This window comes from Sinocyclocheilus rhinocerous, unplaced genomic scaffold (assembly GCF_001515625.1).
Source record: "Sinocyclocheilus rhinocerous isolate Xijiao unplaced genomic scaffold, SAMN03320098_v1.1 scaffold288, whole genome shotgun sequence".
Taxonomy (NCBI): Eukaryota; Metazoa; Chordata; class Actinopteri; order Cypriniformes; family Cyprinidae; genus Sinocyclocheilus; species Sinocyclocheilus rhinocerous.
The window spans coordinates 1,007,093-1,020,920 of NW_015635021.1; the positions used below are offsets into that span (position 1 = coordinate 1,007,093).

Below are 13,828 nucleotides of genomic sequence, written 5' to 3' on the forward strand. Positions count from 1 at the left end.
TCTTCAAAATGCATGAATCATGTTGGATAGATCCAGTCTTTGATTCTGATTGATCAACAAGCTAACAAAACAGCATGCCTCCATACTTTTGTATGCTTTCATTTGTTTTCTGGAGTTGAAGGATGTCTGGAGGACAAGGTTGCTTATATCTACCGCCTCGATGACAGGCAAGTATTAAAATTCAGTTGAATATCGCTCCTCGTCATAACATAAGGATCACGTCCAACATATGTTGGAGTAAAGGAGTAAACATTAAGCGGATGAGACCCACGTCTGCAGGGCAGGGACGTCCAAATTGTAGAATCTAATAAAGGTAGACAGCGACGACCAGCCGGCGGCCGCACAAATCTCCCCAATAGAGAACCAGGCCCAAGAGGAGGCCATTTCCCTGGTGGAATGGGCCCTCACACCTATAAGGCAATGCAAGCCAGCTAAGGTATAGACCAGAGCTGTAGCATCTACTATCCAATGAGATAGTCTTTGCTTTGTGACCGGCAGCCCTTTAGAGCGGCCTCCAAAGCACACAAAAAGCTGCTCTGTTTGTCTAAAAGACTCAGAGCGCTTAATGTAAACTCGTAGTGCCCGGACAGGGCACAACAAATTGGGACCTTGTTCGCCATCTGTTCCAGGGAGGGCTAAAAGGAAAATGACCTGGACTCTAAACGGAGTTGAGAGCACCTTCAGTACATAACCGCTGCGTGGTTGAAGAACGACTTTACAGTCATTGGGTCCAAACTCAAGACAGGAAGCACTGACAGACAGGGCTTGCAAGTCACCTACTCGCTTGACCGTAGCTAGGGCCAAAAGCAGAGCGGTCATGACCCTTAAGCCAGCTGTTTGAAGTGGCTCAAAGGGGGAACATTTGAGGGCTCTCAGGACTATAGACAAGTCCCATACTGGCACAGTCCAAGGGTGAGGAGGATTTAACCGCCGAGCGCCTCTAAGGAACTTAACGACCAAGTCGTTCCTGCCAATTGTCCGGCCAGCCTCGAGAGAATGATTCGCCACGATGGCTGCCACATAGACTTTAAGCGTGGAAGGGGTGCGCCCCTTATCCAGCAGCTCCTGCGGAAAGGTTAGCACGTGGGACACGTCACATGACACCGGATTCTGGCTTTGTGCTGGTCACTGAAGACTGACCATTTGAGTGCATAGAGGCACCTTGTGGACTGAGCTCTAGCCTCTAAAATGGTATTAGTAACTCTCGCTGGGAGTTGGCTAGACCAGTGTTTCCCAACCTTTCTTTAGTCGCGGCACCCTTTGGAAATTTTTACAAACTTGTGGCACCCTACAAAATTAATTTTGTCACAATATTTGAATTTCTAACTTCGATGTGATAATTTGAAAGTATAGATATTCGGTACAACAGGGAAGAACTGCAGAATATAATGTCATACAGATATTTTTAATATTATTAAAAAAATTGTCCATCAATGGTGGCAATCAGTAGGCTAATTTCTAATGAAAAGACCAATTTATATGACAGATTTTAATGTAGGCTTTTATACATATGTAAACATGATTTAATTACCATTATAACTAGCTATCTCACAAATTTTTGCTCACTCAAGTGTTTTTTTTTATTTTACAGTGGGGTAATTTTGGTGCAGTAGCAAGAGATAGCTTGATTTCAAACTTTGAATTGAATAAAAAATGACAAGGAGGCTAAGCAGTTAATAATAAAATAAGAACAAATAAAGAAATTAATAATGATAGCACAAATAAAAAATAACGACAGGCCTTCGAATTAAATAAATTGCTTTTTAGTTTTTCAGGTAGGTCTAACAATAGGGTTAAGATATTTAACTTTTTTTTTTTTTACCAATTATCCAAATAATGTTTAATCCTAGAAAGCTATTATCATCAGAGGACACATGAGCATAACATAGCGGTTAGCAGATCAATGAATGAGAGGGCAGCGTTACCAGAGTTGCCCATATACCACACCATGTTACAACACAGTAGGGCTATTGCAGACAGAAACAATACTGAACGACATCGATGTTTCCTGTCGGCTCAATTTTTGAGTGAACTTTGCTGTTCCAAATCGCATGAACGGTATACGAGTGGAGCTGAGCGGAGCGCACACACATAGAGCGGGATAATACGCAGAGCGTTACACCACGTGAAAGTGAAACCTGAGCGGTGAACTAATTTTCGGCAGCCGAAATTTTCGGTGCATCTCTAATTATTGGCAACATCAGAAATGGATATTATATAATAGATGCTTTTTTGAACATTTTAGCAATTTAAAAATATTTAAAAAATTATTTTTTTACACGGCACCCCTGCTCTCGACAGACGGCACCCTGGCACCCCGGTTGGGAAACACTGGGCTAGACTCCCGTCGAGTAGCCATGAAGGCTCAACAGTTCCGGCTGGGGATGCCAAATCTTGCCCTGTGCTTGCGAGAGAAGGTCTCTCCTCAGTTGTATGGACCACGGCACTGCAGATAGCAGCTGGATCATCTCCGGGAACCAGACTTGGTTCCTCCAGAGGGGGGCCACGAGGCTTCCCTGATTTTCCCTGACTCGCCTGATAACCCCCACGCCCACTAGTCAGCGTCAGATGCCGTCAAGGACATGGAGTCGTTGATGACCACCTCTTCTTCAGAAGTGCCAAACGAAAACCAGGCCACTCGCACTCCGACCAGGGGCGCTGATCCTCACGTGCAAAGCACACCGGCGATATGAGGCGCTGCGAGGAGAGTGAAGCACGCGGGCGCTGGGCCAACGCAACATCACGAGAGCCCAAGAAGATGGCCCTGCTATTCCGCTGCTTCTTCCTCTTGGGAGAGAAAGGAGTCGGGAGGACAGAGCGGGGAGGACCGCCTTCATGAAAGAAGGTGATCCGTGAGCGAGTTCTCGCAGTGAGAACATGAAGTCTCGGTGAGTGCAGCCTCTGGGTGGGAAGGGTGGTAAACCCCCAGACAGGCGACACACTCATGGTGACCGTCTGCTTCGTGCAAGGGTTTCTTGCACAAGCTGCAATCAAAGCAACATTTAAAAAAAAAATGCGCTTGGAAAATTGCTCAGCTTCCGTCACCGGATGGCCGCAGGGGAACTCCTTCCACTGCTAGTGGCTTGATTCCATGATGGGAGAGACAGTCTGAGCTTCTTGATTCAGCTTCTTCTGCTTTATCGCAGAGTCAGCGAAAAGATGGTCTCGTCGCTGGAGGAGAAGATTCTGATGAATTGGCACTCCGGGCCGACTTATATAGCAGTCAGCTCCGCCCCCTTCTGGCAGGCTCAAGGTTTAAGCAGCTACACAAACGTTAACAAATCAGGCTTCAGTAACAGAGTAAACAGGAGTTTCCCCAAACAAGTTGTCAATGACGATGCAACAGAAGTTACCTTTCGATAGTTAACAAGCTATAAACGATAAAGACAAGCTTTGACCGCTTCAACAAAAGGTTCTGTGCATCGCTGCGCAACACCCTTAGCAACATAATATAGTGTCAAATCTATTCCATGTATTATGTATTTCAGCTAAAAACTTTGTGTAATGAATTATGAGTGACCCTTGTTGTCGTTATGTAAGCGTCATTCACCTTTAATTTTGAGGCCACATCCTTCCAGCTGTCTTCTCATATTTGAGGTAGGTTGATATGTGTGTCTGTGTGAAAGCCCACAGTTTCCGAACAACGGTGGAAATATGACTATTTCTTTTTTTGTTTTTTTTTGTTTCAGGTAAGATAACGTTACTCATCAATTTACTGTAATGACTCTTCCAAACTAAAAGACAGAAAAACGGAAGTATATCATTTAATGAATTTACTTCAAAAAAAGTAGCATGCATACATTTTTGGTTTTAATATTTGTACTCTGTGGTAACCGTTTTATAAAAGCAATAAGAGACTCCAGGCGTGCTGTATTGTGAACAAGTCACGGCCTCTCGTACCTTATTGCTTAGAGATTGACTAATCATCCAGTGCACTGCAGAGCTGTTTAATTACATACAAAAGCTCTAGTTTACACACACAGAGAGAAAAAAAATATGTGCAATAAACATGAACAGTATGTTTTTCATGTATGCGTACATTAGTATCTCATATCTAACACACAATGCATGCATGACCTGAACTGAAATAATTCTATGTGATTTTTCTCAGATGACTGTTGCTATCATGCTGTTCATAATCATCTTGAAAGGACTAAATAAAGAGCATTCCAGATTAAATACAAAATTAAGCAGTGTGGTAATAATTGTGTCCATTACCACAAAAAGTGTATTATATATGCACCTACAGTGATGGTTGTTAAACCCACAGACTTCAACTTAAATCCACTGCTGTCAATGTTCGTACAAGTTTTTATTTCTGTGGGAATGCACCAGATGCCACTGATACCGTGACTTGATTTAACCCCAAGTATGTCTGTAAATATGCATCATTTTGTCTTAATGGAAACCTACACATGACATTTCAGAAGTTATATCAAAATCTGTTAACATGGTTCAGTGAGAGGCACCTGGGAATAGTTCTGATTGTTGTTTTTTTGCTTTTCATATTAAAATAGGCACACTGGCTCTCCTTCAATTAGGATGAATCTCAGATCTTACCGATTTAATGCCCAACTCTGATTCCCTTTCAACAGTCAAATTAGTGCAATAGCCTATTAAAATCCCTGATTACTGTAATTCTAAAAATCCCAACATGGCCTGCCACTGGTGATTGTTCATTATTAGATTTTGATTAGAAAACCAGAGGCAAAAGACAAGAAAAACAGTATATAGTCACAAGGTAAACAAAAACCTGAGCACCTATATTCACATACAATATTTTAAATGCCAATGAGAACTACAATAACAGTCCTGAGACAGAGAAATCCCAAACTGAGCATCCAGCTAATGCTCCTGCGAAAAAAAGGGTCTTAAACTCAACCCGTACACTATAGTTGTGATATTGATAGAAAAAGCTGGAAACGCTCTAACAGTTCCCTTGTCCCTTCAAGCAGTGAAGTGCATCTCTTTGGTGAGCATTGAGACAATGCAGGGGATTTGTTTCTTGGCGTCAAAGCCAGGCAGGTTGGAGGTCGACTCAAAGTCGAGTGCCACTTTATGATTGACCCTGGTCATGATCTGCATGAGCTCTAGTTCTTTGCCATACTTTGCTATCATTTCACAAAGGGACTGAATGAACCAAGAGCCAGTCATCGTGTTTCTCCAGGAGTAGTAACCTGACAGAGGAAAGAAACCCCATTAGGAAAAAGACTCCATGTTATGTTTATGTTTAAATTACCTTCACTAGGATTTTCTCAGTAAAAAAAATAAAATAATTAAATATATACATATATATATGACTTGGTTGATTAATTAATCAGCATATCATGCAATTAATTCTATTGCAAATTTAAATCAATTGACAGTCCTAAAAAATACTTAATACTATCAGTAGCCACATTTATACACAAAAAGTACAGTAAAAACAATATTGTGAAATATAAAAATTTTAAATAACTGTTTTCAGTCAATAGATATTTAAAATAAAATTTATTCCTGCGATGCAAAGCTGAATTTCCAGCATCTTTACTCCAGATTTTAAGTGTCATATGATCCTTCAGAAATCATACTAATATGCTGATTTGCAACTTAAGAAACATTTCTTATTATCAATGTTCAAAACAGTTACGCTGATTAATATTTTTGTGGAAAATGATTAATAGAAAGTTCAAAAGAACAGCTTTTATTTGAATAACATTATCACATTATAAATGTCTTTACTGTAGCCTTTGATTAATTTAATGTGTTCTTGACTGAATAAAAGAATTGATTGCTTTCAAAAAAATAATAATACAATTCTTAGTGGTCCCAAACATTTGAACAGTACATTCTCTGTTTGTGAATATTTTATCCGATACTCACAGGAAGCGTTTGTGTGGTTAGTTTGTGTCTGTACCTGGTGCAGTAGAGTACGCATAGAGGAAGTCCGCCTCCACAGGGATCCTCATAGATTTATCTGAGCTGTCAGTCTCCACACCAGGATCCAGTTCTGTACCTCTACAAGCCTAGATAAACATAGCCTTCATAAATCTCAAGAGTGAAAACAAGTACTCCAAGCCCGCTCATTACAAACCTCACACTCACATCTGTTCACTCTCTCTCTCTCTCACACACACACACACACACACACACACACACACACACACAAACACAAACACAAACACACACAAAAGAGAACTGCAGAAATCAGGGATGTACCTGTATGAAGAAAAGTTTAGGCTTTCCCACTAGTGATGGGCAGCGGTCTCCTCTGAACAGGCTAGTTAACTGTTTGAGCTCCACAGACGTATCAGTGCCGAAAAACACTCCCTCATCTCCATGACTGAGCATCACACACACTAATGAAGCACAGTGGCTGTGGTCGTCACGGGCAACTGCGATAAAACAACAAACAGCCACGAATAATTACAATGGTTAAAAAACAGAGTATAATTATCAATTACCATCAAATCTGGGTATAGACAACTGATTCAGTGTAATTTTGTAATATTTCAGTTGCAACGCCAACAGATCTGAGAGCTAAGAGACAGAATATAAGAATTTTTTTGAAGAATTTGTGCAGAGTTGAATACGCCATACCTGCTGTTAAAACCTGCTTAATCTGCACAACTGTCTGGTCATTGTAGACTTTCACAGTGTATCCGAGCTTTCGAAACACATTCATTACATTTCCTGCATCTACGTCAGTGCCATTGCGTTGGTTCATGCCTGAAAGAAGTGAAGAACAAATAACCATTGGCTATATTACACATGACTGAAAGTACAAAGCATGATTTTTTGTTTTGGTTATTTTAAAAATTATGTACATTTTCATATATATCTGTGTATATACTGAATATATAAATATAATATTCAGTGTTTCCCCTGCCATTATATTAGGGGGGCGGCCCTAATTCTGTCATTTCTGTCTCTACGTTACATGGTCGCGCTCTCTGTATCGCGCACAGCGAAGTTCTGCCCCGATGCGCACACACAAGTGAGCACACTCCAACTCCTACTAGTATTTGTAAATATTAAGCTGCAAAACGACTATTTAAATATGAATTCTGCGTGTTTCTGTGTTAATGAATGGCACAGACGCGCGGTTTTGTTTACTACTTGTACTGGAGCGCGCGTGACGCTTGCGGTGATATTAACGTCTGCCGTCTCACTAATGAAAACATCTCCAGAACTGCTCTGAGAGTCACTTCGTGAGCATTTTGCCATTTCATTTGCGTAAAACTATCCTCATCATATCACATAAACACAGGAATGTAAAGGTATTCACTGCAACCCGTCAAAATAAAAGTTCGGTTTTTTATGCGTTCAAATAAGTAGACATGTTAAAACACAGAATTTGGTAACAATAAAACATAAGGTTGGAAAAAATTAAACATTTCATAGGGCCCTAAGACAATGGTTTTTGATTAATTCAATTTAATTTAATCATTAACAAGGAGTCCAGAAAAATTAAAACGGAAAAAAACAACCCCAAGCCATAAACCTACGGGAAACACTGATATTTAGAAGAGTTATATAGCGTTATGCTGCTCAACTTCATTCACTGTAGCATTTATTACTATCGATTTTATTTATTTCGTTTAACACTCGTGTTGTGTTCTGGTCATTTTGACCCAGAGAGGATTTTCTTGCTCCCACAAATGCTAGTTAATGTTGTCACACTGTCTAAAACTTACTGACTCACATAGGGTATAATTATTTACCAAATATTTTTGACAGTCTTTGTACTTCCCCCCCCCCACCCTGTTACACTTATGGTGTTCCCAGTCAAAAATGACCATTCTACAAAAATGTTATCAATTTCTCATGCTACATAATTAACAAGTCTTAAATGCAATCTTTTTTTATCAACTGGTTTTCTGTCAGTTAGCACAGGTTTTGTATCCAACAAATAATGCTTTTTCAAAAACTGAGGTGCATATGATCAGATCAATGAGGTCTCCAACCCAGGGTTTCTGCAGACTTGAACAAGTTAAATTTAAGACTTTTTAAGACCTTTTTAATACCACCTTATATGAAATTTAAGACCTAAACCTGTAATGGAAATACACATTTTATTACATACATATATGTAATATTTAATGTGTATAAATTAAAAAGAAAACAAAATATCAATGCTGTAATAAATCAGCTTTTACATACTTAAATCTGCATATTTACATTTATGAATATACAAATAAGAAATGTTGAGGGGAAAAATGCATACTTTTCAACAAACTTCTCAACTTTTTTGTTAAATTAACAAAATCTCTGGTAAATAAAACACACCTTAGTATCGATATTTTCTATTTGAGTATCGATACTTTCGATACTCGCGTCAGTATCGATACGCCCATCCCTACTGTCCAATGATTGTAAACAGTCATTAGGTCCGTCAGACTTAAGATATTTTAGCGGTAATGAGACCAAAAATAATTAAGACCCATCGAATCCGAATTTAAGACATTTTAAGACTTTTTAAGGCCTTATATTAGGAAAACGTTATTTAAGACATTTTAAGACTTTTTAAGGACCCGCGGACACCCTGCCAACCAGTCAGTTCCAAAAAGAAATAAAAACCTGTGCAGGCACACCAAATTAGAAGACCAAATTAGGTGAAGGCTTTTCTGGCCACTGAACAATTATAGGCCATAACATCAAAATAAATAATCACCTTCATAGTTATCAGCAAGAATTTCAATATCGGTACATTCCTAATACATTAACTAAATCTGTTCACCGTTCTGTTCATAAGGTAAATGCATTTCAACAATCATCTGAGTTTGATGAGCATTCGAACTGACAACCTTCACAAAAACACCTTCAACAGCACAAAACAAGTGTTACCTGTGTTGGGATCAAAGTTCTTGTTGTTGATGATGATGCAGTGGCCAATGCTGGGGTAGTTCAGGCTGTATCTGAAGGCATGTGACTGAGTCTTAGCATCAACCTCAATGGACTGCAGTCCGGATGCCCCAACCACAGCAGCACTGGACAAACATTATTGAACTGTATTTAATATAATTAATGGGATTACACAGATTTGTGTGGGTTTGTTCTTTAGTTCCATTTATACTTTATTCATTTAGAACTGTAATGAAGAATCATAGACTAAACATATAAATAATTAAAATAATAAATGCTCATATAAATAATAAACGTTAAATTAAAACCCTTCACGGTAATAGACCTAAATGCTATAATAAACAAGCAGCAACATGGCAGTCTATATATTTAAACACCATAGTAACAAAAAGAAAAGAAAGTGTTAGTGAATTCAATACGGTCAATGACTTCCGAAAGCTGCACAGCAACAGTCGTCATGCTCATCTTACTCTGTTGTATCCTCGCGCCGTGCGTCCACGCAGTCTCCGTTCATCTCCAAACGTTTAAAGATCACTTTTAAGGATAAAAAAGGTTTCTTCTCCAGAGGAAGCTGGTGGAAGTGTAACTGGAGACGTATAACGCGTTATAACCGGCCCTCGGAGGCGGCAGAATGATCACTGCAGCCGCATGCCGGATGGATTTTCTTTGTTGTTTGTTGACTCACACGACCAGCCAATGAGAAGCTGCACGAGTTGAAAAAAAAATGCAGCGTAATATATCAATTTGCAAAGTCAAAACCAGCAAGATCTCTCTTACAGCTGTAGATAATTCACATAATGGCTTTGTGTCAAAACCTAGTGAGCTGTCTTCCTAGACAGCGTGTTCCAAACGTGCGAGTTCACAAAGCGCCCAACTGTAACGTTAAAGGTTTTAAGACAGTGGCTATCATTGTAATGAAGGTCAAGTTCCGCGTGCCCTGCCAATGCATGGCGAATATAATACATTTGAGAAATCTGAATGTCTATTTAATAAATTTGAAGTTGAATTACTCCGTTGCACAAGTGAATCCAAGAGTCCACCGTGTCTATTTAATACAAATATTAAAGCTATGCAGCCGTATATGCATGGCGTTTCTTTGTCTGCTTTTCAACGGATAACATGTAAAGATTGACTAAAACACAACGCCTAAAACTTAAATGTCAGAAAACAATAAAGTAGATGCTTACCAAAATCTTGAAAACATCCTGTTATTGGGAGCTTGTAATGTACAGGATTCCGACAACAAAGCGGTTGCTCAGCATCCAGGAAGTGTACTGTGCTCAGGCTACACCTGTTTCTACCTCGAAGCCTTTGCGCTTGGCTATTGCGCTACAATATCGCCATCTGCTGGATAGATGCTTCTTACACAAACATTCTGCCACTTGAACATGTTCAGGATCCTCTGCGCTAAGTCAGCTCAGTTACAGGCCTTTATCAGTTATGTGCTAAACAACCATATTCAATGTTTTCATTTTAAAAATATTAATATGTGGTTCAGAAAACATGTGCATACTCTGAAAATCTTCACTGTATATTTGTTTATAATAATATAAAATATGCTATAAAACACAACGCTGACTCTTTTCATTTTTATATATATATAAAAAATCCATATTTATAATATAAGTCTGTATCCATATTTATAATATAAAGTCTACACATTGAAGTTAGCTATTTTTGGCTGAAACTATGTTGTAGTGTTTTACACTTTATTTATTTTTTATATATACAAGGTGTTGTTCCATTGTTCATTTTATAGTATCCTTAGGCATCCTTTTCCAACACATTGTTTCTTTTGCAGAGGTAGCTGAATCATATCTTCATTGTCCTGTTGAAGGAACAGACATCATAATGAAATGGCAGGCAGGCAGGTTTAATAAGAGGTCCTTAGACAAAATCTAAATATTTACAAAGGATTTTAAATACAAAGGATTTTAAATAGAGATATTATCATTTTTTTAAAAATCTGAAAAGTGAAATGAAATGAGAGATGACCTACCAAAGCTTCAGTGCTCCATGGGCATGGCCACTTCAGGATGTGCTGGAAACTTGGAGAGTCTCTGGGGTCTTTTCTCACATGTTTTTTTTGTGCGGATGCTGAACCACATCTACATTGTCCTGTCGAAAAGAAAAACAGTAATAGTAAAGTGAAATTGAAAAGTAAAAATGTAATGTTAAAGTGAAAAGTAAAAATGAGAGACTTACCGAATATCCAGTGCTCCATGGGCACGGCCTCTTCCAAGTGGACCTGGTTGCTCTCTTTAGAGACACAGAGAGTCCTGGTGATCCCTTGAGGAACCTGGCAGGCATAGGTGCTTCCTCTGAGGATGCAGTTGCCACAGGTGCTCCCTCTTGGGATGAGGCAGGCACCAGTGATTTATCTGGGGACCTGGCAGGGACAGGTACTTCCTCAGGGGATGCAATGGGCACTGGTGCTTCCTCTTGGGTTAAGGCAGGCACTGTTGCTTTCTGTTGAGACGAGGTGGGCACAGGTCCTTCCTCTGGGGACAGGCACTGGTGCTTCCATTCAGGGGCTTGGCAGGCCTTGGTGGTCCCTTTGGGGGCTTTAGGAGCAAAGGTGTCAAGATGACATCCCTTTTTAGATAAAGTCTAATATTTTCAGGGATTTTCAGTTTTCCCCTCAGTTGATGCCTGGCATGCACAGGTGCTCCCTGTAGTGACCCATCAGCCACGAGTTTTTCCTCGAGGCGAATATCCAGTGCTCCATGGGCACGGCCTCTTCCAAGTGGACCTGGTTGCTCTCTTTAGAGACACAGAGAGTCCTGGTGATCCCTTGAGGAACCTGGCAGGCATAGGTGCTTCCTCTGAGGATGCAGTTGCCACAGGTGCTCCCTCTTGGGATGAGGCAGGCACCAGTGATTTATCTGGGGACCTGGCAGGGACAGGTACTTCCTCAGGGGATGCAATGGGCACTGGTGCTTCCTCTTGGGTTGAGGCAGGCATTGTTGCTTTCTTTTGAGACGAGGTGGGCACAGGTCCTTCCTCTGGGGACAGGCACTGGTGCTTCCTCTTGGGTTAAGGCAGGCACTGTTGCTTTCTGTTGAGACGAGGTGGGCACAGGTCCTTCCTCTGGGGACAGGCACTGGTGCTTCCATTCAGGGGTTTGGCAGGCCTTGGTGGTCCCTTTGGGGGCTTTAGGGGCAAAGGTGTCAAGATGACATCCCTTTTTAGATAAAGTCTAATATTTTCAGGGATTTTCAGTTTTTCCCTCAGTTGATGCCTGGCATGCACAGGTGCTCCCTGTAGTGACCCATCTGCCACGAGTTTTTCCTCGAGGGACGAGGCAGGCACAGGTGCTTCCTCTTGGGATGAGACGGGCACAGGTGCTTCTTTAGGGGACGAGGCAGACACAGGTGCTTCCTCTTGGGATGAGACAGGCACAGGTGCTTCTTTAGAGGACGAGGCAGACACAGGTGCTTTCTCTTGGGATGATGCAGGCACAGGTGCTTCTTTAGGGGACAAGGTGGGCACTGGTGCTTCCTCTTGAGACAAGGTGGGTGCTGGTGCTTCCTCTTGGGATGAGGCAGGCACGGGGGTTTCCACCTTGGAATTGGCATGCACGGGTGCTTCCTCTGGGGACATGGTGGGAACAAGTGCTTCCCCAGGGGATGAGGTATTCACTGGTGCACCTTTTGGAGTCTTGGCAGGCCCTGGTGGTCCCTTTGGGGGCCTTAGTGGCAAGGGTGTCAAGATGACTTCTCTTGTTAGATAAAGCCTCAATAATATCCCCTTTTTCAAATCAGGCCGTTCTCAACTTCTTGTCTGTGTGACGTCACACGGACGAAGGCCGCTCCCACGATAGTTGATTGACACTTTATAACTGATATAAATTGGAAAAAAGCTTGGCTTTTGCCCAGTAAGTTTTGTATATTTAACAAGGTTAAGGAAGTCCATTATAAAATCCTTCACAAAATCTATCCCGTTAACTCTTCCATTACTAAATATTCTGACATTGATGAGAATTGTTCATTTGTGGTCTTATAGAAGAAACAGCTGCCCATTTATTTTTTGATTGTAGCATTACTAACAAATTTTGGGTTGATTTAAGTTTTTATATTTTTGGCACTATGAATGAGGTGTACCATTTTGCCTTCAAAGATATTATTTGTTATTATGAAAACCCAAAACACGTTTCTTTTGAATATGTTGTTAATTTATTTATTTTGTATGCAAAATTCTTTATCCATAAGCAAAAATGGTGTAAGTCCTCTTTGTGTCTTACACTTTTCCTTGCTGAATTCAACTCTGTAATTTAATCTCTTAGATTGATAAATAACAAAAAAAGTGACATTTCTTTGTTTTATGATGATGTGTTTAAAGACACGTTAACTTTATTATGATGCTTTTCTCTTCATGTGAGCTTAAACCCAGGTTTATCTTGTTGTTGATGTAAGTGTAAGAATAAAAGTTGTCAAAGATTTTCCCTGATGTTTGTTTGGTTTGTGAAGGGCATGCGCCCCCGATCTACCTAAATGCGTTTATGTTCGCGCGAATCATTCGTCATCCAGCCTCACTTACAGCAGAAGTGAGTATAAGGTTTTTTTTATGAATCTTTGCAATCGCTGTTCCTAATAACATGCTAGTTAGCAAGTTTTGCGGCTAAATGCAGCTAAAGTAAACAGTCTCTCAGAGCACGGTTTGTCACTCCACAGAAGAGAGGGGCGGGTTCAGCAGAGCTCATTAGCATTTAAAGCAACATGCAAAAAAAGGGTTGATTTCTGCAGAGCTGTTTTTGACAAGGTAAAAAGGGTGTTTTTTTACACTACCATTGAGAAATTTTAACCAAAGTATGTTATACTCTTTTATAGACTATATGTTATAGTCACTTAAATATGAATTGTTAACAGTATTTGTAGGAAGTATTGCAGGGTCACAAGTTTCTTGCTAAATCAGTATCAATATTAAGAAAATATCATCTCTCTACAGCAGTTATACTGTAAGTTATGCTCAAAGTAGGCTTAAT

At 40.2% G+C, this 13,828-nt stretch overlaps 1 protein-coding gene across 2 annotated transcripts; it reads right to left on the reverse strand.

The window, feature by feature from the left end:
* Positions 1-3,795: 3,795 nt before the first annotated feature.
* On the reverse strand, positions 3,796-10,156 carry LOC107746030 (caspase-3-like). 2 transcript variants are annotated; one of them, XM_016560081.1, is made up of 7 exons: positions 10,032-10,156; positions 9,315-9,548; positions 8,827-8,969; positions 6,580-6,708; positions 6,199-6,374; positions 5,897-6,005; positions 3,796-5,177 (listed from the first exon to the last, which is right to left on the reverse strand). In XM_016560081.1, exons 2-7 carry the CDS (start codon positions 9,356-9,358, stop codon positions 4,948-4,950), a joined length of 831 nt encoding a protein of 276 aa, XP_016415567.1. In that variant the 5' UTR covers positions 9,359-9,548; positions 10,032-10,156; the 3' UTR covers positions 3,796-4,947. The 2 variants fall into 2 exon arrangements, with proteins under 2 accessions (XP_016415567.1, XP_016415570.1); XM_016560084.1 differs by lacking the exon at positions 10,032-10,156 and having other exon boundaries at positions 9,315-9,551.
* Between the last annotated feature and the right edge of the window lie 3,672 nt (positions 10,157-13,828).